This window comes from Meleagris gallopavo, chromosome 4, assembly GCF_905368555.1.
Source record: "Meleagris gallopavo chromosome 4, MGAL_WU_HG_1.1, whole genome shotgun sequence".
NCBI lineage: Eukaryota > Metazoa > Chordata > Aves > Galliformes > Phasianidae > Meleagris > Meleagris gallopavo.
The window spans coordinates 16,966,618-16,990,085 of NC_139407.1; the positions used below are offsets into that span (position 1 = coordinate 16,966,618).

The window sequence follows — 23,468 nt, forward strand, 5'->3', positions numbered from 1 at the left end:
AGAGACTATATTAGCTTAAATGATGGAAGTTTAACAGAGTCATTGGCAACGGAGATATGTTAGAAAAATGAGAGCTTTTGACAGTGGGTATTGGTGACAAATTGAATTTTGTTTATGGAAGAATCTAGTCTCTACAATTTCTATCACACTTGTATTTTTCACAAAAAGACATTGCAGAATATGATTCTTCTGGTATTCTTCCTAACTCTTTTTACTGAAGTCTCTCTTCACACATGGAGTATCTGTGGGTAGGCTCCCAGTATGGCTTTCAACTGCCTTCAGATGTGTCATCTAACAGACTTTTCAAATTCAGGAAGTAAAGTAATGATGTTGTATTGATTTTTCTCTGTGTGTGTGTGTGTGTGTGTGTGTGTGTGTGTGTGTGTCTCACTGTTCTAAAAAGTACCTTTAAAAGTTGAAATCATTCAAACTTAAGGGAGAATGACTGACGAAAGATAAATGGTTAACAACCATGGCAGATCACATAGAACTACTCAAGCTAGAGCTGTAGTTGAAACAGGCACACTTAATTAATTACAGATCAGTTACAAGTTTTTTCAGCATTATGAGTGCTAGCTTCCAAATTATTTGCTTTAGTCATAGTAAAAATAGTTGTAATAAGTAACTTTTATTAAATCCATCTATAATCCTTTATTACAGTTATTTAAATTAAACTTTATTGGGGAAGAGTGATTTAAAAGGAATTAGAAATCTGTACAGAATTGTGTACATATGTTTTGTCACCTCATGCTTTTTTTGTCCATTCTTCTAGGTCTGACATAATTATATGTTACATTGTCTGTGTTGTCTAGACAATGCATTATTTTTCTTGCCTGCTGATAGCTAGTTTGAACTCTTGGAAGGAAATGAAAATAAACAAAAATTCCTCAGTTCTAGTATAAGCCTGTTGTCTGAAGTAGGCTAGCATTAAGTTAGCTTTGGATTAATGAAGGAGAACTGCATTAGATGAGAGTGGGAGGACTAAAAGCAATTGCTTTCACTGTCACTTCTAAGGTAAATAAGTTTTGGAAAGGTTCAAATGAGATTGCTTTTTGGTAGCTTAGTTTATTTTAGAAAATATTTTTATTTCTGCACATGCAGTCTGCAAATTTTAAAGGCAATTTTCGGTTTTGAAATTAATCTTAGTGTACAACAAAAGCGTCAAGTGAATTATACTGAAACCTGTAGCCTCAGCACATAATCTACAAGTAGTGGCATTTTGTGTTCTATTGAACCCTTCTGTGTACTGCAGGGCTATTGGAAGGGACAACTCTAAAGAAGAATACAGCATCTGTGTTTGTTTGAGACCTGTCCCTTAGCTAGACCAAGTATCAGGACTGCTGAGTATTGTTTTTAATTTCCATTTGTCATGAAAGGAACTCAGTAGTTTTAGGAGTTACTCAGACTACTACAATAGTAGTCTTTTTGGTGCAGTTAACACTGGATGAATTTTGCTGAGTATGAGTTACGGGAGAACACTTGTCACAGCAGCTAGACCCCTTTGCCATTCTGGGTTTTGAAGCTTTGCTGGCATAGTATAAAAGACAACAGCAGAAAGATTGGATGCTCTTCCTGATTCCTTCTCCCTTGCACTCTTTATGTGTGTGTACATATCTGTCGTGTGTAGCTACTCCTAATAAGTATAGGCTGTGATCCATGATATTATAGACATACATGAAATCTATACTAGATACTGGGAATATTTTCACAAAGCAGAGCCCTAGGAGGTGTACATACATGCTACTTTACAGTCAAGAATGGCAACTGTAGGATCTGTAACTCTTTTTCACAATAACATTAATGGAAAACCAGCAATTGCTGATCTCCTAACTGACTTGGCACTCTTCAGCATAAAGAAACATGTAAAATTATGCTGGGGAAAAAAAAAAGCTATAGAGAATTTTATCTTAGAAACCAAATGGGGGTTGGGGATGAAGATGTTTCTTAAGGTGAACTGTCATAGTACAGTAAGTCTTGTAGCAAACAACACAATAGAACAAGACTATGGCATTTGCTCTCCTACTAGATATCAAATGAATTATACTGTAGCAGTAAAGAAATAGCGATAGCCAGTCATTTTGATGGCAAGTCATGATCTTTAATGTCTTCATCAATGACACTGACAGTGGGATGGAGTGCACCCTCAGCAAATTTGCAGATGACACCAAGCTGTGTGGTGTGGTTGACACACCTAAGGGATGAGATGTCATTCAGAGGAACATAGACAGGCTTGAGCAGGTGGGAACAGGTAAACTTCATGAGGTTCAAAAAATCCAAGTACAAGGACTTGCACCTGGGTCAGCACAACTCTCTAATACCAATACAAGCTGAGGGATGTAAGGATAGAGAACAGCCCTGCTCACAAGGACTTAGCGGTACTGGTGGATGGCAAGATAGGCATGAGCCAGCAATGTCCTCACAGCTCAAAATGTCAGATGTATCCTGGACTGCATCAAGAGAAAAATGAACAGCAGGTCAAGGGAAGTTATCCTACTCTACACTGATGAGACCCCACCTGGAGTGCTACATCAGATAGGGTATCCTCAGAACAGAGGACTTGTGGGCCTGTTGGAACACATGCATCCAGAGGAGGGCCACAAAAGTGACCTAAGGAATGGACCTGAGAGCAGCTTTTCAGAACTTAACAAATAGCTGTAAGAAAGGAGACCAACTCTTTAGCAGGGCCTATGGTGGTAGGACAAGGGGAAATGGTTTCTCACTAAGAGGGAGATTTAGGTTGAATAGAAGGAGGAATATTTTTTATCATAAGAGTAATGAAGCACTGGAATAGGCTGCCTAGAGACACTCAAAGCCAGGCTGGATCAGGCTCTAAGCAGCCTGGCCTAGTTGTAGGCATCCCTGTTCACTGCCGGGGAGTTAGACTAGGTGACCTTCAAAGGTCCCTTCGAACTCAATTCTAGAATTCTATTAAGATTTCTTTTGTTTTTTTCATTTCCTTCATTGGAAGAGGTGGAGAAGGCTGCCTGTAATGATTAGAGATCATTTACCCACGCAGCTGCAGCATCAGACCTACTTTAGAAATGGTTTAAGAAGTATCAGTGCAAAGATTTTTTTGAGCATTGAATTATTTTTCTGTGCTTCCTCTAGTCACATTCAAGCTTTGTCTTCAACTTTCAGTTATTGACTGCTCATACACAAGGTATAAGTGCACATTAGATTGAACTAAACAACCTGGGAAGGCAACATTAACTGTTACTTTAAGTCCATTGTTAACATGGATATTAATAAAGAAAAGGTAACAATGAATGGTCGGGACCATTCCCCATGTGTGAAACTCTACTGTATGAACAAAAGCAAATGCTAGTACTCAGGGATCTGTCATAGATTTTACAATTGCTGGCTGAACAGCATCGTCAGTTGGAAACTTGAGCTGTGCCCAGAAGGCAGGTGTGTGACTTTCAGTAGTCCTCTCTTTTCTGACACTTCACTTCAATAAAAAACATGAGAACTTAGAGTTCTACTCATTAAGCTATAAAATGAAAATGCAATCATGCCCAGGAGATCATTGGTTTCTCCTCTCATTCTACCCATTTCAATTTAATACAAAGATTATCTGCAGGGATTGGCACCTGAAAGTTAAAAGGACAAACAATCTGTTCCAATGGATTGATATAAATGCCTTTTCATTTGATTAAAAAACATTTTTTAAATGAAATATTGCAAAGATATCACAGAAAACAAGTGTTGTAGAGTGGAGACTTTCTATTAAAATCACTTAAAACTTATGCAGGAGACAAAAAAAATAAAAAAATAAAAAAATCTTTTGATATTGAAGCTTATGTTCATCTTTCAAAGTCTTTATATTGAAGCAGTAGCTCCTGACCTGATTGGAAGATTCTTGTTTTAAATAATTACATGGCATCTGGGAGATAGAAGAAAATTTATTTCTGACTGCAGAGAGATAATAGCTTTTTTTTTTTCTTTCAGTGCTGGAGTTTTTAAAAGGCAAAGATTTGAATATTTACATACTGTAAATATAACTAAATGAAATCAGTTACTATTTAGCATGTGGCAGAACTTCACGTTACTGAGGTAGGAAAAAAGCTTCACATTTGTTTGGTGATGCAGAATCCCCAAGGTGGTGCCTCATATTCAAGAATTGATTAAATGTCTGGATAATTTGTGTTCATAACTGAAAATTACTTCAATTTAGGAGAAGAGCAATGGGGAAAAAAATTACAATAAACTTATTTACTGGGGGAAAAAAAGGAAGAAGTTTTTACAGAAGTGAGTATCAAGTACAAAACACTTACGGGTGATTGAATCTGTAACAAGCTGCATTGCATATGCATTCTGTTACTCAGTCATAAGATTTTGTGTCTGAGAAAACTCTCTGAACATAATGACTACCTTTTAAAGTACTGAATATGGAGAGAGAGAGAGAATGGGTGAACCTCTTGAGCAGTTTACTGGGGATGTTTGGTGCATTCACCTGTCCCACCTAGGCACTTGTAGCTGTGACAAAACTTACACTACAGACAAAATGGATGTCTTTAAAAATTCATTTTCTTTAAATCTAAAAATCTGTGCACTTGTACGTTTTTAACTAAAAGAGTTCTCTAAACATTGTGTATTTTGGGAGCAGCTATTTGCATAACATATAAAGTTTTTTATGGCTTGCTAAAAAGGCCTCTGTCCACACAGACTGTAGTGAGCATCTCGGATCTTGCGAGCCCCCAAAGCACTGGTAGATTTAACTGCTGCAAATGTTTTGTTTGCATGCCATTTAAATTCTGAGGAAAAGCAACTGTGGGAACACAAAGTAGTTTTGTGCTCTTTTTCAGCATGTGATTGTTTGTTTTTTTTTTTCATGTCCTGGTGGACTTGAAGCAAGTGGTACACATATGTATGGATCTTATGAGCATCTGCTTGCCTACAGAACTGTGAAAAATAATTGTTTTGATGGGTTTGGTTTAACTTTATATTCCACAGAACTCAAGAAAATCTCAGTTAAGGACTATGTATAGGCTCTCTAAGGAAAGAACATTTTAAGAATTTATTCTTTTCTTTGTTCTGAGATCTTGTAGTCTATTTCCATTACTGAATAGGATAGGCAGATAAATTGCAATTAAAGACACAGAAGCAAAACAGATTAAATATGATAATGATGGCTGACTGTGATTTTTCTTTACTACTTTCACTGCGTAGAAAGCACGGCTCAAAGATTTTGCTAATTTTATGAAGGCTAGCACCCTGCTGATCTGGTCTCCTGCACACTGCTTGAGTAATGAAGATCTGGGTTTCCTTCTGCCAAATTACAACTCTTGCTTTTCCTTCTTTTCCACAGGAGGGGAAGTCCCTTATACAACCCTGGCAACACGACTGATGATGGGGGCTTGGTGGCTTTTTGCTTTGATTGTCATCTCCTCCTACACAGCAAACCTAGCTGCTTTCCTCACCATCACGCGCATTGAGAACTCTATCCAGTAAGTTTACGAACTGAGGGAAAAGAAGGATGCATAAATATATATATGTACACATGGAACGGTATGAATGTTCTAGTTAAATGTGTGAAAGGGGAAAAATGTTAACCCTTTCCTGAGTAGTAGTTTGGAAGCTAATGAAACAGTATAACATAGCCTTCGAGTATTCCATAGTACTTCCCCTCTGGAGACACTTTAACATCAGAATTGCTGGCTTCTGGCATGTACTATTCAGTGGCACATAGACATGCATATGTATATACACATACCATGTTTTGAAAGAAGTAATTGAGTTTGAGATAACTAGAGTATCAGTATCTGAAGTGGAAAAATACAAATTACTGGTATGTGTTTTTAGGCTATGCTTTCTGTTAAAATGCAGTGTACAGTAATGGTACTCTTAACTCTTTGATCAAGAGGGACCCAGAACTTCTTCCAAGTATGGGGAGCACAAAGCTGATTCACCTTTTTCGCAAAGGCAAATAATGTGGTAATAGGGAAAAAAAAAATCACTGACTGGTTGTCTTCACACCTTCCACTCCAGAGTGCTCTCGGTACAATCAAACAAGTTGTTCTCTTTTTTTACCCTGTCTTTTGATTCTTTTTCTTCATCCCTCCCAAACACAGCTATCTTCATCTTTTTGTGGTATTCTTCTATCCCTTTTTTCCCCAGTCATCTCATCTCTCCACACCACAGAAATCTTTCTAGGTGTCCCGCTCTTTCTCTCTGCTTTTGTGCCCCAGTTTCTCTCCCTCAGCACGCAGTGTGGTAAGTTGCTCTAAGTCCCACCACCCACCTAAATACTTCTTCCTGGGTCAAATCAAAGACTATTAAATACAGGGAAATGCCAATAAGCCAAGCTGACCAAGGACCAGCTGGTCATTTTTCAATTGAACACTAATCTTGAGGTTATGCATAACCAGATATGCAACAGTGACAAACTTAGCCTTTCCCATGAATTCTTCTTTCGGAAAGTACATTGTGGCTTTAGTCAAGAGGCATTTCCGGCTGTATTTCTTTTTCCAGGAAGATAACCAATTAATACTCCATCTCAATACTAATCTTAAGGGAAGTTCAGTTTCCTCACTCCAGTTGTTGAATCAATCTCTTACTCTCTGCGTTTCATCACTTAAGGTCTTGCTACCTAACCTTCAGCTGTTCCCAGTCTCTTTGAAATGCTCCCGATACAGTGAGACACTGATGTAGACTGGGCGGCAACGTGAGTTTTTGTGCAAGCAAAATAAATGAAGATGCATTCAGTCATTCAGATTTTCTTTACAAATACATAATCTTCTGCATCCTGCTTTGACACTATGTCTCCTACGGTTTTGAAGTAGTCTAAAAAAAAAAGCTTAAATTGCTATGAGAAGTATCTGAGGTTTTTCATCATATGTAAGATATATATTAAATATATCCAAACTATAATTTAATATATCTTCAGCTTTTTAGTTTATTTATTATTTAGTTTATTATGATGTCACTAGAAAACCCCCAGTGGAATTCTGAGATTATTATATATAGTTGTGACTACATTGGTGTTTGTGCTGTATTATTTACGGGCAAAGTCACTGATAATGTTTTATTCAGTAGAAAATGTTGCAGCTGGAAAGCTTCTGAAGCGAAAGAACAGAAACATTTATCAAAGTGCTTGTTGCTTAGAAATAGAGTAATTAGATGTGTTAAGTATCCATTAGGGAATGAAGTTATCCTAACTATGGCGGGAGCGTAAAACTTTAGTTTACAAAACTGCCGAAATTGGAACTCAAACTGGAACTCAAACTGACACATAACAGAGAAGATGTTTGTTTACCATGCTGAATTACTGCAAAGTGGGAAACATGAATAAGCAACAGAGAAAAAAGCTGATGCTTTATTTTTTTTTAAACAGATCAAATTGTACCTTGGGGAGCTTAGAGGGCCAGAATGGGAATGAGCTTAAGCATCTAAAGGAAATAAACCAGATTCTGCTCATAGTACATGCTATACAGTCAGCTTCTGAAAAAAAAAAAAAAAATCAAACAAATGAAAGAGATTGAAGTCAGTGGGTTTGCACAGATGTAGCAAGTAGTTAATGGGTTTTCATTTCAGATTTCTAGCTAGCACCAGATATGACAGCATGTTGTCCTTGTGATATCTTTTATGAAGGAAAGGAGGACTCAGCCCACAGCACGCTTCATTTCCATAAAATATTTCAGCAGTTACTGCATTTCACCTTCTGGATATGTAGCCAGCTTTTGTTCAGAACTCTTCCCTCTTTTGGCTGTTATTGTGATGGGGCCACAAAGTAGCTCTTTGCTGTGTAACTTCACTTGTGACTGGAGGAATTATCTGCTTCACTGATAAATTTGAACTAAATTTGTACAGTTTGTAAATTGACTGTGGTTTCTAAATAAATGGTGACTCTTAATACCATTAGCAGCATCAATGATAATACCAGTGGTAAGGATTGTGAGTATAGGCATGCAAGTAATTATGAATTTCCTAGTGCATCTTTTATTCGCACTTGATCCACATTTCAGACCTTATTTAAATCAAGACAGTCATTGTTTGGTATTTCAAATACCAAAGCATTGTGGCAGCAAAGAAAAGAGTAACTTTGATATTTCTTAGATCTTTAGGTCACTGTCTGAAATGCAACATGAATGAATGATAATCAATATTTTCCATTATAGTGTTTTTATCACTCAACTATGACGCAATTCAAGAGTCCACTGGCAGAGAAACTGGCTGTGCTCATACTGTACTGCTTCCTTTGGTAAGATAAGCTGTCACCACTATCCCAGAGGCATTGAAATTGTGAAGAGAAATTGGGGCTCAGAGAAGAAGCCAGAAGATTTGCTGTAAGAAAGGATGGGATTAGGTTCAGGTTTAGGTTTAAATCTAGCCCACTGCTGAAGATGAGGAAGTTTGACTAAGATGTATGATTGCACATGGTACAGGGAAGAGTCTGTATCTTCTGTAAAATAGGAAGTTCATGTTGTGTTCTCGAAGACACAAGTTGTACATCCTGTTTGATAAGTGAGACCTCCACCTCTAAATAGTAGAAGCGCAGCAGTAAAGCTTGTCTTCAGTCATGCTTATTTTGCCTAGTCATTCTCATAACATCTTTCCTGCACCACAATTTACTAAGCTAAGATGTCTCCAAGGCTCAAATTGCTCCATATGACCGCCTACATTTTTTCAGCAAAGGGTGTTAGACAAGAATGCTGTAATTGAAGTAGGCATTTCCTTGCTCAGAAAAACAATGTTCCTTGACCTCTCCTTCTGCATGGTTCACCCAGATCTCTAAACTGCCTAGCAAGCAATTTTTTTTTAGTTTCTGACACACATGTCACTGCCAACAATCAAAAACCTCTTGGCTTCCTGTATCCTTTTTCCTAGGCTCAATTATGAATTAATCCTGGATGTAATAGGAAAAGTAAGAAGAAAAATGCATGCTTTAACAGCAAACAAGCACTTGAGCCTAAGCAATGAAAAAGTCGAAAATGACCTAAAATTTAATGACAAATTCCTTGCAGAGAGGGCTGTGAAGTAGTCAACTCTAATAACAGCCATTCTAAAACAATTTATAACCCAGTTCTACAAAGAAATTTTCATGCCCAAGCCTCTGACCTCAATAAGATGTAATCATCTAAAAAGGAATTTAGTTAACCCTCTGTGAAACTGACCTTTCATTTTTCTACATTTTAAGTGTTTTGGGCTTTTTTATGAACATCTTTAGCTGACATGCATGAACAACATATTATCAATTCTCTGTCTAGAATGAGTTTAATGAAGAGAGTATGCCTTGGGAAAACAAACTTAAGTTAAACTCAATGTGAAAATATTTTTCTGTGAGTTTAAAGCAGAGACAGGTTTTTTAGTTAAAAAGTATTTAATTTGTAGTGAATTGATTTCTACTTCTTGATTAAGGTGCAGAAAAACCAAACTCAACAAATGCTGTGAAATACACAAGTGCTGTTAATTCATCCTCAGAATAGCTTTGCATTGTTAATTGGTTTAGGATAATGTTTGTATTGGCTCAGTAATTGCAATTAGAGAAAATATAACAAAGACCATATAATATTTTTCCCCCAAAATGCTTCATGACTGATAATCAAAAATAAACTGAACTGTAGCTTGTGTATTGCACTGAGTGGTCATTAACTTGAAATCCAAAGAGAAAATTTCTTAAAATGTGAGCTTATAATACCTTACACATCTTAGATCTACTTTGCTTTTCAGATGTTTTAACTGAGATCAGTAAAACTACTGCAAAAATTAAATCCTCAGCCGAAGCAGATAATGCTGCATCAGAGAATAATCAGTATGAATACATCAACTAAACTAGAATTTTTTCCTTATTGAGGTCTCATCTGGCAACTGTGTGTTCAGGCTGTGTAACAGAATGTAACAGACTGAGACTGAGCATTTGACTCCACTAAGTGTAGTTGTCTGAACAGAGAATGAGTTGTTTAATCCAGGAATAAAGGTATATCAAGCAATGTGTAACCTGCAAACCAGGCTGGAGGCAAAAGAAAAATCTTTCTTTTAGAAAGGAACCTCTATGGTTTAATAATTTTAGTAGTTCTGTCAAGGCTTGCTGCTTTTCTTTGTTTTCTAGTAATGTTAGGTTGTGAATGTCGTGGAAGTCTGTGAAGATGTCGGTTATTAAAACTCACTTTCTGAAATAGGTCATAAATATTATGATCCCACTGGGCGTGTTTGTGAGAGGGGATGTAGTCAATGGTGTGATAAGTCTTTTCCCTGTCTGCAGCTTGTCTGCACAGCAGTGAGCACACCGCCATTTCAGGGTCTGCAAACCTTTTTCACTCCTCAGCATAGGATTGAGTGAACCAGTGCATGGAGTTTTCAGCTGGCCTCAGTATTTGTCTCATTTGTAGAGTTTAAACCCATCTTACTGTCATCTAGCTACTGCTATTTTCTCAGCGTAGAGCACTACCTACAATGTGCAAGGCTGAGAGACAGGGAACTTGAGAGGCATCCTTTGTTTTAGTATAGAACACCAAATAGTGAAGAGCTGCAGACTGTAGTTAATGCCAGGATAGACAGCTAGGATGCACCTTCCTGAAGGCGTCAACATAATCATCTTGTCATTTCTCTGCTGGTGATCCATTTGGGTGTGATGGCACTCTCACTTCTTTCTCCTTGATAAAATGAGAAATCCTTCATGCCTTTCTGTAGAACGCTTCTGGACAAGCTGCTATGTCTAGCGTTTTTTCCCACATGAAAATAGCAAGGTTGCTTTTACAACTGCAAGATATAGAGAGGAGATGTTTTTCCTTTTGTGCTGTTTGTGGCAGCAGTTATATTTATCATTTATATATCAGTTAGCAATTATATTTCAGAAAAACACTGTTGCTTGTTACACTAGAAATTATATGGCTATGCAGAGTCCGGTAATGATTGCAGTTTTGCTAGATGGTGGTGTTAGAAACTGGGGACTCAATAAATACTTTCTGTGTACTTTTCTAGTAATATGTATGACAAATAACACAACAATTACAGGACATTACAATATGTATCCTGTGACAGATTGTTGCACTTCTGAGCACTGCCAGGAGATACAGAAGCATATTGGCAACAGCAGCATTGACACAGAATGGATGAATATAGCATCTTGCAGTAGTCTAGTGCCTTTTGTCAGTGACGCTTTTGTCAGATATGTAGCCTATTAAGGCAATTATGATGCACCTTCTTTTTACACAACGCTTTGTGTAATGGTGAAACTACGTATTTCTCAGCAAGGTATGCTTCTGACTACTGCAATGCCTTTTTGCAGAGCTGTTGCCCAGACAGCCAGGTCCCATAGTGGGTTGTTGCAGAACATTATTCCTACCACAGTTCAGGACTTTGCATTTCTTGCTGAATTTCACAGTGTTCCTGTTTGCTTTTCCTCCAGTTTTTTTAGGTTCATCTGAATGGAGGCTTTGTCCTTGAGGTGCCTATGTCATGCTGCCCACAACCTGATAACAGGGTGCTTCCTCACCTCTTCCAGGATATTGATAGAGATGTATTCCCTTGTACTTGTGATACTTGTAACTGGTAACTAGTTGTGATACAACCCACTAACCACTGCTTTTTGAGCATGATCATCCAGTCAGGATCTCACAGAATCACCGAATTGTAGAGCCTTAAAGGGCCGCAATCCCCCTGCTAATGCAGGTTCCCTACTAAAGTAGGTTGTGCAAAAAAGTATCCAGATGGGTCTTGAGTATCTCCAGAGACTCCACAGCCTCTCCGAGCAGCCTAATTCAGTGCTCTGTCACCCTCAAAATAAGTTTTTCCTCATGTTCAGATGGAAATTACTGTGTCCCCTTGTCCTGTCACAAGATACCACTGAAAAGAGCCTGGTCCCATCCGCATCACACCCACCCTTTAGTTATTATTTCTTCTCCAGGCTGAGCAGTCCCAGATCTCATAGCTGTTCCTCATAAGGGAGATGCTCCAGGCCTCTCATCATCTTTGTCATCCTGGCACTGGCCTCTCTCTTAGAAACTGCTTGTATTTCTGGAACTGAGGAACCTGGTACTTTACATGGTATTCCATATATGACCTCACCAGGGTACAGTAGAGAGGAAGGATAACTTCCCTCATCCTGCTGCTGGCTATGATCCTTTTAGTGAATCCCAGAATAGCACTGATTGTCCTTCTTGGCCACAGGAGCACACTGCTGGCTCATGGCCAGCCTGGTTGCCACCTGGACAACTAGGTCCTTCTCTACAGAGCTCCTTTCCAGCACATTAGCCCCTAACCTGTACTGGTGCATGCAATTATTCCTCCCTGGGTGTGAGACTCCACATTTGCCCTTGCAGAACCTCCTAAGGTTCCTCTCCACCCAACCTCCGGGTCTCACTGAATGGCAGCACAGCCTTTTGGTGTGTGTCAGCCGCTCCTCCTAGCTTTGTACATTCAGCCATTTGGTTTTCCACACTGGCAGTCTTAATAACATAAATTAGATATAAGGATATTTTGGGAGACAGTACTGAATGCTGACTGAACTTAAGGCAAATTGCAGCCATTGTGCTGGTCTTGTCCACAAACTCAGTGATTTTATTAAAGGAGAAGGCAATCCAGTTGGTCAAGCCTGAGTAAGCCTTAGTAAATCTGTGCTGCCTGTTCTGTCAGCTTTTTCTCCTGCATATGCTCAGAAATGTGCTTCAAGAGAGTTCACTCCTTGTTATCGGTTGGAAATTGAATCAAGGCTGAGCAGCCTTAATTCCCTAAATCACACTTTTGATCATTTTTGAAGATGGTCTGGTTATGTTCTTTTTCCAAGATGAGGGGGATGGATCTCCCTCAGTCTCAATTGCATTTTGAAGGTGATAGTGAGCAGTCTTGCAAGAAATAAGGTCTGCTCTCTCAGTGCGCTTCATGAAGCTGTTCAGGTCCCATGGACTTCTATGTCAAGTGCTCTCAAGCAGTCCTTACCTAAATTCCTTCCTTCTTACCTGTCCATACTTCCCCCTTCTTTATATTGTCTGATGAAGACCTTTTAAAATCTTTTGATTTTTTTTTTCTAGTAATTTTTAAGATGAATGTTGTTTTCCCTGAAGAAACCTACCTAATAACTATCCTTAAATTTTATCTAGCATCATTTCAGTGTATTTTTTAGACCTAAATTTAACAACTTACTCAGTTGCTTACTTCTGTAGTCCCCCTGATCACGACCAGAGTCTTTTAAAAATATTTATTGCTTTCCTTTCACGTAAATGGGATTTCACATTTTTTCTAAATAATTCATAATTAGTCTTTCAGAACTCATACATATTTCTGTCTAGACTTGATTTTATTTTTTACTTTTCAATTACATATTACCCACGAATACATTTAAAAGTAGAAGAATTTTAACAAGGACACTTTAAGCCTGAAGTAAATTTGTGTTTTTCTCTTTTCATTTTTCCATTTTCACACTAAGCTGTGTTTATACATGTATGCACACAGAAATCCCACTGTTAATCGGTTACACTGCAGTCTACATTCATTAACTGTTTTTACCCTGCTGAATGAAATGTTCTTCTTGAATCCGAGGGTCCAAGTGTATGGCCGAAGAGCATGCGTAGACATAGTTTAAGCACAGAATTCAACTCATCCTCGTCTGTATTTGTCCGTTCAGCTAAGAGCAATGTTGAAACTTAGGAATCTAGAATATTCGAGAATGTAATCTTCCATCAACATTCTGAAGTTTATCAAATGATGGAATTCATTGCCATCAGCCTCCCCTTGACTTTCATGTTCTATAAGGTATATAGTGGTGCATACTCACTTACAGAATGTTAGGAATTTTTGGGAATTATATTGACTAAGGCACTGGACTGATACACAAGTTTAGGTGTGTGTTATTTATTTATTTATTTGTCTAGTATTTTCTTTATGGGTAAATGCATTTGCTAGCAAATAGTTTAGGAGTCTCCTGACACCTTAGTCTGCTGTAGTCTCCCATTTTTCTGTTTTTCTTTCCAGAAAAGGGCAAATTTCAGTTATGTAGTAATAGGCCAATATACTCAGGTTCAGTAAAAGCCTCGTCTCACAGCTCCTTTGATCTTATTTGATAATCCTGTATGTGTACTGATTCTTTACGGTTTTTCTGTTGCTTGTGTTCTTGAAGAGGAATGCGCTCTTGTTGGAGACAGAGGAGAGGATTTTGGATTTTTAAATAGATTTTTAATTTTTTTTAATTTATCCTTCTCTAATATTTGCTGTATGTTATCTACTTAGAATTTAGCTCTTATTCAATGTGGCCTATATATCTGAATTTCAAAGGATTTCTCTTTGACTCAGTGAACCTCTAAAACTTTGCCATTGGGCTTTATTGATTTCTTCCTTCTTTTCTTCCTTTCTGTTGTGCACAGTGGTGTACATATCCTTCAATATGTGTTGGCTTTGGTGTCATTTCTGGGAGATTTAAGAATTCCTATTTTTTCCCCTATGCAATATCCTTTTTCTAGACTCTAAATTTACTTGTTTCAAAAATGCATCTTGGATTTTAATGAATTTCCTACCATTGACTCTGCATTTTCTGCACCTGCAAAGAGCTTTTACAATTTGCTATTACCTGCTTTAAGACAGCACCCATATCCTTGATTTGTCCTTAGGTGTCATCCATTAGATTTGTGCAGTTTATACGAAGTTAATTTGTACCAGGAAAGCTGTAATGGAATTTAGGCACTAGATGTATTGCAATAGTTATTTTGAAACTTTAATGAATGCCATTTAAGAAACAAAGGTATGGGAGAGTAATTCTGTAGAACAGAAAAATAAAGGCCAGGAGGTAAGGAGACTTAAAAGACTATAAATATATATATATATATTTAAGGGCTAAGCAGGGTTGACAAAATTGTATTTGAGGTGCTTTAGAAACTTCTAAACTGATTAATATTTTTCTGTTTGTAGGGAACAAATAAGACTACATAATATGTTAAGTAGAGCAAATCTATCAGAGTGATGTGAATCACAATACAGAGGCATTTCATGAAACTGGAGGAGAAATCATCTCATTGCTGAAAATTGTATAGGATGCAATCTGCTCTGTGCGGCAGGTGCATTGTTCAGCACAGGAATTGCACCAAAAAGTTCTTCTTTGCCGCATAAACTGGTAGCTCAAAAAGCTGGATTTGATGTGTAGCCGTTAAGAGAATTTAACACAGTTAATCTACGTGTGGCTGGAGGGACTGCAACACTTCTTTCTTCTTTCTCCACATTACCCCTGTTGTTTTCTTTTCACTCATTTTCATTTTTTCCATCCCTCCCTTTCATTTCATATTCTTCCTTGTATCTTAACCACAAAAATTTTCAGACTCAGGTTGTCTATAAAAAAAAAAAATCAAATTAAAAAACAAAAAAAAGAAACTGGCTTGACAGCCATCTTTTTGTACATTGCCTTTTTCTTGCCTGCAGTATCTTTCTACTGAAAATGCAGCTTTAAGTCTCCTTTGTCTCTTTTCTTTACCAACAATTAAGGTCTCTCCAGGATCTCTCAAGGCAGACGGATATTCCTTATGGCACTGTCTTGGACTCTGCGGTCTATGAACACGTTCGAGTGAAAGGGATGAATCCTTTTGAGAGGGACAGCATGTATTCCCAAATGTGGCGGATGATTAACAGAAGCAATGGTTCGGAGAACAACGTCTTGGAGTCGACCGCAGGCATTCAAAAGGTATTGTTGTGACTTGCTTTTTCCTTTCTTTTGGAGACTCACTTGTAAACACCAGATTTGCTTAGTTGTTACTTGTAACTGTCAGGGATGCATTGGCACCCAGATAATGATTATGCCCTTTATGTACTAATTTTTGCAAACCCATTGTATCAGCATAGAGGATTTCGACTTCTCAATGAGGTAACTTGTTTTCAACTACATTTTAAAATGTAAGTATCTAGAGTGTTCACTCTGAAAAGGATTTATAGGTATGAGAGATGAAAGCATCTGTCAGGATGCAAAATGAGTATAGGATCACTGGACTGCTAATGCCAGAAGATGCATGGCAATGTACTGTACAAAGTTCAGAGCACTTTCGGTACAAGACAATGATTAACTTCTGTAGGCTTCCAACACTGAAAACCTTGACTTTCTGTTAAGTCTGAATCACGTATGTTTCAAGAGAGAAAGGTAGAACAAAATGATCAACGACCTTTTATAATGCTTTTAACTGAGGGCGCATAATTTGAGTCAGTTTTTGTAGGAACATGGGTGAATGTAACGTTTCCCTCCCTTGCTTTCAATTAACAGTTACGGCATTTATAAGAACAGTAGTACATGAAGCAGGTCAGTGAAGTGGATACTGGTTAATGGGTGGCAAAGCATAAACTTTATCCCTACCATTATGTCTTCCCATTAAGTTTTAAAATCAAACTTGTCAAACGCTGTTTTGCAGATTTCATTTTAAATTTGAAAATGTGATGATTATTCAGGGCAAATATCTATGAAGTTGTACTTCATCTAAAGTTTGATTTAAAGACTTCTAAAAACAGGAGAAAACCCTGTGTTTCATTTTCACTGGAATTCATTTGCCAGGGCAATGTGTAATTTCTGTGTTTTGACACCCAACACAAACACTCAAAAGAAAAGGCTATGTTCAAAAGAACAATTAAAACACTGTTTATCTCTTGTTGTAATAAAGGAACCACAAAGGAACAAAGGTGGTTTGGAGTTTTAACAATCACTAGTTCACTCTGTATAACTGGTATATTTTCTGGTGTGAAGGACAAAATAGTATGACTGAATGGGGAGCTGCACTTTTGAAACTCCTTTAGAAAATGACATAAGCTGAGAAAGCAAGAAAAAAAAAAAAAAAAGACAACAATCTGAAGATTTTTGAAGATTTGTTGGCTGGATAAAATTGCTTTTTTTTTTTTTTAAGAATACACATTTTAGCTCAGTTTGCGAAGAACTGATAAAGACAGGGTTTGCCTTTTGTAATATAAAAACCTCCTGCTTTCCTTCCCAAATTATACTGAAGGGTTCAGAAGAATCAAAAACCAGAGCACAATAAGCATAGCACCCAATACAGTCAGCAGCGTGTTGACAAATTGCTTTTACCTGGAAAAACAGCAGATGTGTGATACTGGAAAGTAATTCTGGATTATAATCTTTGATTTCTAATTCCTGGAAACATGGCAGTTGCTGTCTTAAAACCTACACTATCAAAACTGTCAGGGTTTTGTTGGGTTCCCATGTTTTTACTTCCCAGGAATAAGCACTAGCAAGTGACGTCAAACAACCAAGCTGCAGTATGTGAGCGAGCCAGACACACTCCAATTTTAAAATACCTAAGGGCTTGATTCCAAAGAATAAACATATCCACCTATGCATGTGCAGTTTCTCTCCTCCTTTTCCCTTACAGGAAGAACAGAGATAAGGGTTATCCGCCAACTGCTGTTCACATGAAAGCTTTTGGAAGATCACATTTGGATTGCTCAGGAAGAAAGTTCTGTTGATTTACAAGCAAACACAAGAAATACCACTGAAGCTGTCCCTTTCAGGAGTCATTTGAGATAATTCTCCCTCAGCTGGAAGATGAATGTGATGATAAAAGCTATTCTTAGGCATGGAAAATGAGAGTAGAGTGGAATGGAACAGTTCTGTTGAAAGGGACTTTCAAAGATTACCTATTGTAACTACCCATCCTCTTCAGGGCTAGCCAACAGTTACTGTGTAACAGTGTGTTACTGAAGGCATTATACCAATAACTCTCGAATGCTGCCAGGCGTGGGTCATCAACCATCTCCCTAGGAAGCCTGTTCTAGTGCTTGAGCAGCCTTATGAGTGGTATCCTTTACAAAAGATAATTGATAAAAGGCAGGGACTATGATCTGTGGAATAGCTTGAAAGACAACATTTTACAGGAAGGAATTGGTGGGTCCCCTCTGCCTGTATATATGCTTTGTAATGCTCTTCGGAGCCTTAAATGAATTTAGCAGGTCTGCACCAGGGCCACTAACACAACCAGATTATAGTTCTGGAGAAAACGAACCACTGGCTGTCCCTTTGTGCTTTGTTAACCAATATGAAAGCATCGCACAGGAGTGGGATGTCCGCGCCCTGCTGCACTTTCTTTGAGGTGAGCAGAGTTTGCAAGTACCCATCACAAGATGACAGGTTTAGACAGTCAGGCATCAGGATATTGAAAAGGCTTAACCAAGCATTTTTATTATATCTTTAAGTCCCTCTGTTTTGTCTAACTTCTGTTCTTCAAATATTTGGAGGAAAATAGCAGTAGAATGTATCTTTAAACAGGAGGAGGGGGATCAAATGCTGATGTCTTCAGCGTATTATTCCTTGCTTAGCAGGATGGTGCGTTTGCTGGACCAGAGACTTCATGGAGAATCACACCTGTGCAAGTGAGAGCAAGTTGTAGCCAAATGACAGTGATTACATAATCCCATTTTGCAATGAATGTCTGCAGCATTGACTTCTTTTTCCTGGTGGGAGGGTAAGGCAGGGAAGAAAAAAAGGTTGGGAAAATTGTGCTATTTTAAGTTTCTGATGTTTGATATATATTGCTTCTGTTCTTCTCATAAATCAAATGCATATACATCACTGAGCATCCACAGAACAGCAGTTTACACGGGTACATCAGGTCCTGTTAGATAGCAGCTGGTTGGATTTACCTTGAAAGGACAGCAGTTTTAAATACTTCAAACTAGAGAAAGGCTGAAGAGTACAGGCACTTTTCTAATTTCTATAGGTTATTGTCTCTTCCTTTCTCAAAGGACAACAAAAAGCAGTTTAAGATCTATATCAAAGCAAGGGAAGCATTCAGCTGTTGGTCCTCCTGCTTTGTCAAATCAAAACAGTTGGAGAGTTATCTATATTCCTGTATATGCTTGGATTATTCCAGAAAATAGTCACTGTTGTCTCTTTTTTTTTTTTTTTTTTTCCTTTATTATTCCTAGGTATTTTGTCTATCTCAAATTGATTTCCCTTTTTTTGCATAGGTTATGAAATATACATCCCATTCCATCAAAGGAATTTCTATTTTCAGGGAAGTTATTTATTCAGAGGAGATTTAGCAAGGCCTAAGTCATGCCTGCTTAAACATTCATTGAGGACTCCAAGAAAATCATTTAGGCTTAAACATATCACATTACATACCTCTTTATGTCTTCTTAAAAAGCACATTACCCTGCTTAATCCTTTACAAGCACCACAGGCTTTCCTATCCTTGGAACTATTCCCATATAAAATATAATGAAGTGCTTCCATTGTGCCCCTGTCTGGTCTTTCTTCCCTAGAGTATAATAGTGCCTAATGCCCTATCCTACCCACCTCATTCCTCTAATCAAGACTCTGTAGCCTACAGCATCTCCATTTTTCTTGGCAGTAGAAAGTGGAAAATTCCTTTCCCAGGCTGCATAGGCAGAATCAAAATGCATTTGTAACCTCAGTCTGTTTAACTCTGTGTGCAAAATATTTAGCTGGTAGGAAACTTGAGGATGACTGCCAGGAGAATTAATGCTTTTTGGATGGTGCAATACAAGAAACTCATTTTACTCTCTCAATTCCAGTGCACTCATATTTCCTCCCTAAAACTGATCACAATATCAAAAGAAATTTAGTCTTGACGTTTTCATTTTCTTGTCATTTTACCTGTATTGGAAACATGCGAACAATTGCTGAGGCTTTTCATTTTCCCCAGATGACAGTTTTACATTCCTGATAATATTCTTAACAGTAATAACATTATTGTTTAAACTACTTATGAATAGGCCATAACAAAGCTTTTCTGAAGTGATTTTCCTGGGGAAGAAATGAGTAATAATGATTTGCATATCTGTGCTAGAACAAATTATCAGTGACTGGAGATAGTTATTCTTCCTCTGCAACAGTAATGGCATCTGTTGATGGGGCAGAAAACTCCTAAACTAGGTAATTAATCTGAATTATTTGCCAACTTGCCATTGAAATTGTCATTCTGGTAGCAGATACACTCATCATATTACAGAGAGACCTAGTTAATATTTTCAAGTCCGTGAATCTTTGTTATGGACATCTCTGACAATGCAGCTAGCCAGTAAAAGAACATCAAAAATAGGAGATAATCAAGCAGACTTTTTAGATATTGAGCCCATACTGTGGTTCTCCAGTGGAAGGAATAGGGAATGAAAAAGGCAAGAGCACATAAAAATGCTGGTACTGCACTCCAATCTCCTGTGTGTCTTCTCTCCAAAGGGATCAGCTGTATTGTGAAGCTTTTGGTTAGGAAACTAATTATCAACCCATACACTGGTTTCTCTCTGCCTCTGGAAGTGATGCTTCTTGCACAGATGAGATGTTCTGTTGCTTCTGCACCAGTAATAATGTTCAGGAGTATCCTTAAGACATTGATGTTTCAGCCCCTCAGCTGAGGGTGCAATTGATTTATTTTGCAATTGCTTTTTCCTTTATGGTCTATGGTTTGGAGCTGACAGGTGCTTAGGGGTACCAAACTCACCTGCCATCCTTTGATTTGTCACAGATGGTCTGTCTGTCTTATTTGTGGTATTGCAGCCTTTTCCTGGAAAGCAAGTCTCAGCTCCAAGTCTGAGCCCAATTTACCATCGATGTGCTGTTAATAATGACAGGACGAATGCACGATCCTCTGGCACTGTAATGTTCAAAGTATCATAGTTTGTCAATATGTCAGTTTAAGGTGGGAGTGGATTATATTTCTTTGTAAAGCATGTTTCTAATAGCCTTATCACAACTTGCTTGAGCCTAAAGAACAACCAGCCTGGAGAAAGATTTTCTTCTGCAATCCTGTGTATCTTTGCTCTTATATCTAGTGCTTAAACAAACTTACAACAGTGAAAAAATGCAGATTACTAAATATCTGGCCAGAAAGCACTGGAAATATAGTATGATCTTACCTTCAGGTGTTATCAAAAGGCTGTTAGATATTTGAATTAGCCTGAGATCAGGGTGTTTGGGATGTTTAATAACTGAGCTGTGACAGTTAACAGAGCACAAGGAAGATTCTGGATTTAGTTTCAAAAGCGAAATGTAAAACTTCTCGTTGCCTCATTTTCTCAGTATTTAAGGTGGGTTCAGCAAAAGTCTTCCTCTACCTCATGAATATTCCAAAACATATTCCAAAGTTTGATCTAACTTGGATTTTCTAGAGTGATTTTTATCTGGAGTAGAATACCTGTGTAAGTTCTTATTTTGTGAATTTGGCTTTATTCCGTTTGCAATTTAAGACAAAGTTTGAGTCAGTCTGCATATCAAAAAATAGACGTGCACACGTATTCATCCAACAATCAAGCCAGTGAGTGCTGTATTCCTTTTATCTCTAAAATTTCCTGAAAACTTGATCTTAGTTCACCTTGTGTTTCATCCTATGTGCTCCCAAATGTACTTTTCACCTTGTGCTCTCACCACAATTCTATCCAAGTTACTAATGCCTTCTGTTTAAAGTTCAATCTGCAAATCCTTGCCAGTCCTTTTAGCAGTCTCAGCTGTCACTAAGTGGCATCCTGCTGTGGTGACAGGCCATTCTCCCATCCATGACTGTCTTTGCTTGCTCTCCCTCTTAGTCCTCTGTTATTTTCGAGAATATTTCAGGTCTGTTCAGATTCTGTGGGCCATGCTATTCCTGAGACCATAGTATTTTCTGTCTGTATCTCATCCCTGGGGATTCTCAAGTCAATGAAATTCAGCTAGTAACTCCAAAACTTTGCAGTTCTGCTTCTCCTGTTTGGAACTGACCTCTTTGTATCTGAAATTAAACACACGTGCCTTGCTCTAATGTCTTTCATGGGTGTCTCGCTTTAGTTCAACATAAATCCTATAGTAGCTAGCTTTACATCTTCAATCTCATTTTATTTTCCATTTTCTTTCTTGTGACTTTTTCTTGCCCAGGTTTATATTCTGATGTCAGTCGTTATCATTTATCTCTTGTCTTAATTTTTGTATCCAAATGTGTAAGTTTTGCCAGTTTACCCTTCATAACATGTCTCTGATTTAGCCATACAATCTCCAGTTCTTGAATATAACAATTTTTAGCAGTTTTCTCTGAACTTTACGAAACACTCTTCCTGTGTTTAGTTCTACTGAAAATGCTCCTGCACCCACACTCTCCAACCCACCCCCCCATCCAAAACAAAACAAAAAAGAGGGTGTCTGTATTGGATCTCAAGGCCCCTTACAGTCAGTTGACACTCCACCTATAGTTTTCTTATTTCTGAATTGAAAAATCATTAGTGTGATTTTCCAATGCAAGACTGCAACTCCTTTCTCTCTTAACCATATTTCTGCATTCTCCAAGGGAGAAGTTTTTCCTCCTGGCAGTCATCTTCTCTAAATGCTTTCATGTTCTCCCTTATTATTGCACTAAGAAAAGTCTTAACAACTAGGTCTCTGGTGTACTATGACCACAGCCTATCCATTGAGCCACTTTGTTTCGTTGTTAGTCTTTGCTCTTTCCTTTCATTTAGCTTACTTTATAACTGCCAAATACGAAGAGAGAGAAAGTGATCTCAATACCATCATAGATATGATGTAACTGAGGAGCTATTATAACCCACAATAAACCAATTTCATGAACACACCCATTACCAGAATGTATGGGAACAGCTGAATCATGCCCTGAATCTCTGATTGATCAACTGAGGCAAGCAATGCATCAGCCCTGGGAGCACATTGAAGGCAATTCACCTGTGCTGCCGGAAAGGGTGGAGCCTGGCTCCACTTCTCCTAGACCCATTTAAGAGCTGACTACTAGTGGGGAAGGATCTCTTCTGGAAATTCCCTTTTCTGGAGTTTCGTAGCATGCTCAGGATACAGGTAAGCATTCTATCTGCTCTCTTTTGGTATAATAGTTGCTTAGCCAAGCTGTCTGGTATATTTCATAATTATAATATCTGTACATTCATTGATTGTGCACGGAGGAAGGGTATTTCTCAGAAAACTATCTTTGTCTGACTTTTGCACCTTTATCACAGAATCGTAGTGGCTGGAAGGGATGTCAAGAGATCACCTAGTCCAACCCCCCTTCCAAAGCAGGCTTCCTAGACCAGGTTGCATGGGTAGGTGTCCAGACAGGTTTTGAAAAAGAGAAGAAGTCTCAAAGAAAATATATTGCCTAACTTTGTAAGATGAGTATAGGAACTAAAGTTTCTAACAGTCAGGTACAGTAATAAGAAAAGAAGGGGGAGGAAAAATGTTTTGACTGAGCGAACAGTCCTTATTTTCTCATATTGGTACAGCTTTTTTTGTTGCTAGCTATGTTTTTCTCTTCGATTATTTCATTTATATACATAATTCCATTTCAGAGACTTTTTAATAATCTCAGTTTTCTTCTTGCTCTCAGATGAGAAGTCCAGGTTATTTAGGCATCCCACTCTGCTATATCCTTTCTTCTCTTTACTTTTCTCTTAAAACTTTGCTTCACTTAGATCATCAAACTGTCATGGCTACAACAATGTTCCCACTGCATGTAACTTTGGGGGCCTAATTTAAGTGCCCAGCTTTCATTCCTAACTATTGTAGACAGACAATTTTCTTCTCTAGAGAATGGCTGGGAGTGTCTAGGCTGGGAAGCTATTTT

At 38.0% G+C, this 23,468-nt stretch overlaps 1 protein-coding gene across 3 annotated transcripts in view; it reads left to right on the forward strand.

Moving 5' to 3' along the window:
• Positions 1–23,468, forward strand: part of GRID2 (glutamate ionotropic receptor delta type subunit 2) — a 690,924-nt gene that overhangs the window by 586,709 nt on the left and 80,747 nt on the right. For all 3 annotated transcript variants that reach the window (XR_014882859.1, XM_085222277.1, XM_085222276.1), the window contains exons 12-13: positions 5,309–5,447; positions 15,406–15,601. Coding sequence is in view for 2 of the 3 variants with exons in the window: in XM_085222277.1 (XP_085078403.1) it covers positions 5,309–5,447; positions 15,406–15,601 (335 nt within the window). In the remaining variant the exon portion in view is untranslated. The remainder of the gene's footprint in view (positions 1–5,308; positions 5,448–15,405; positions 15,602–23,468) is intronic.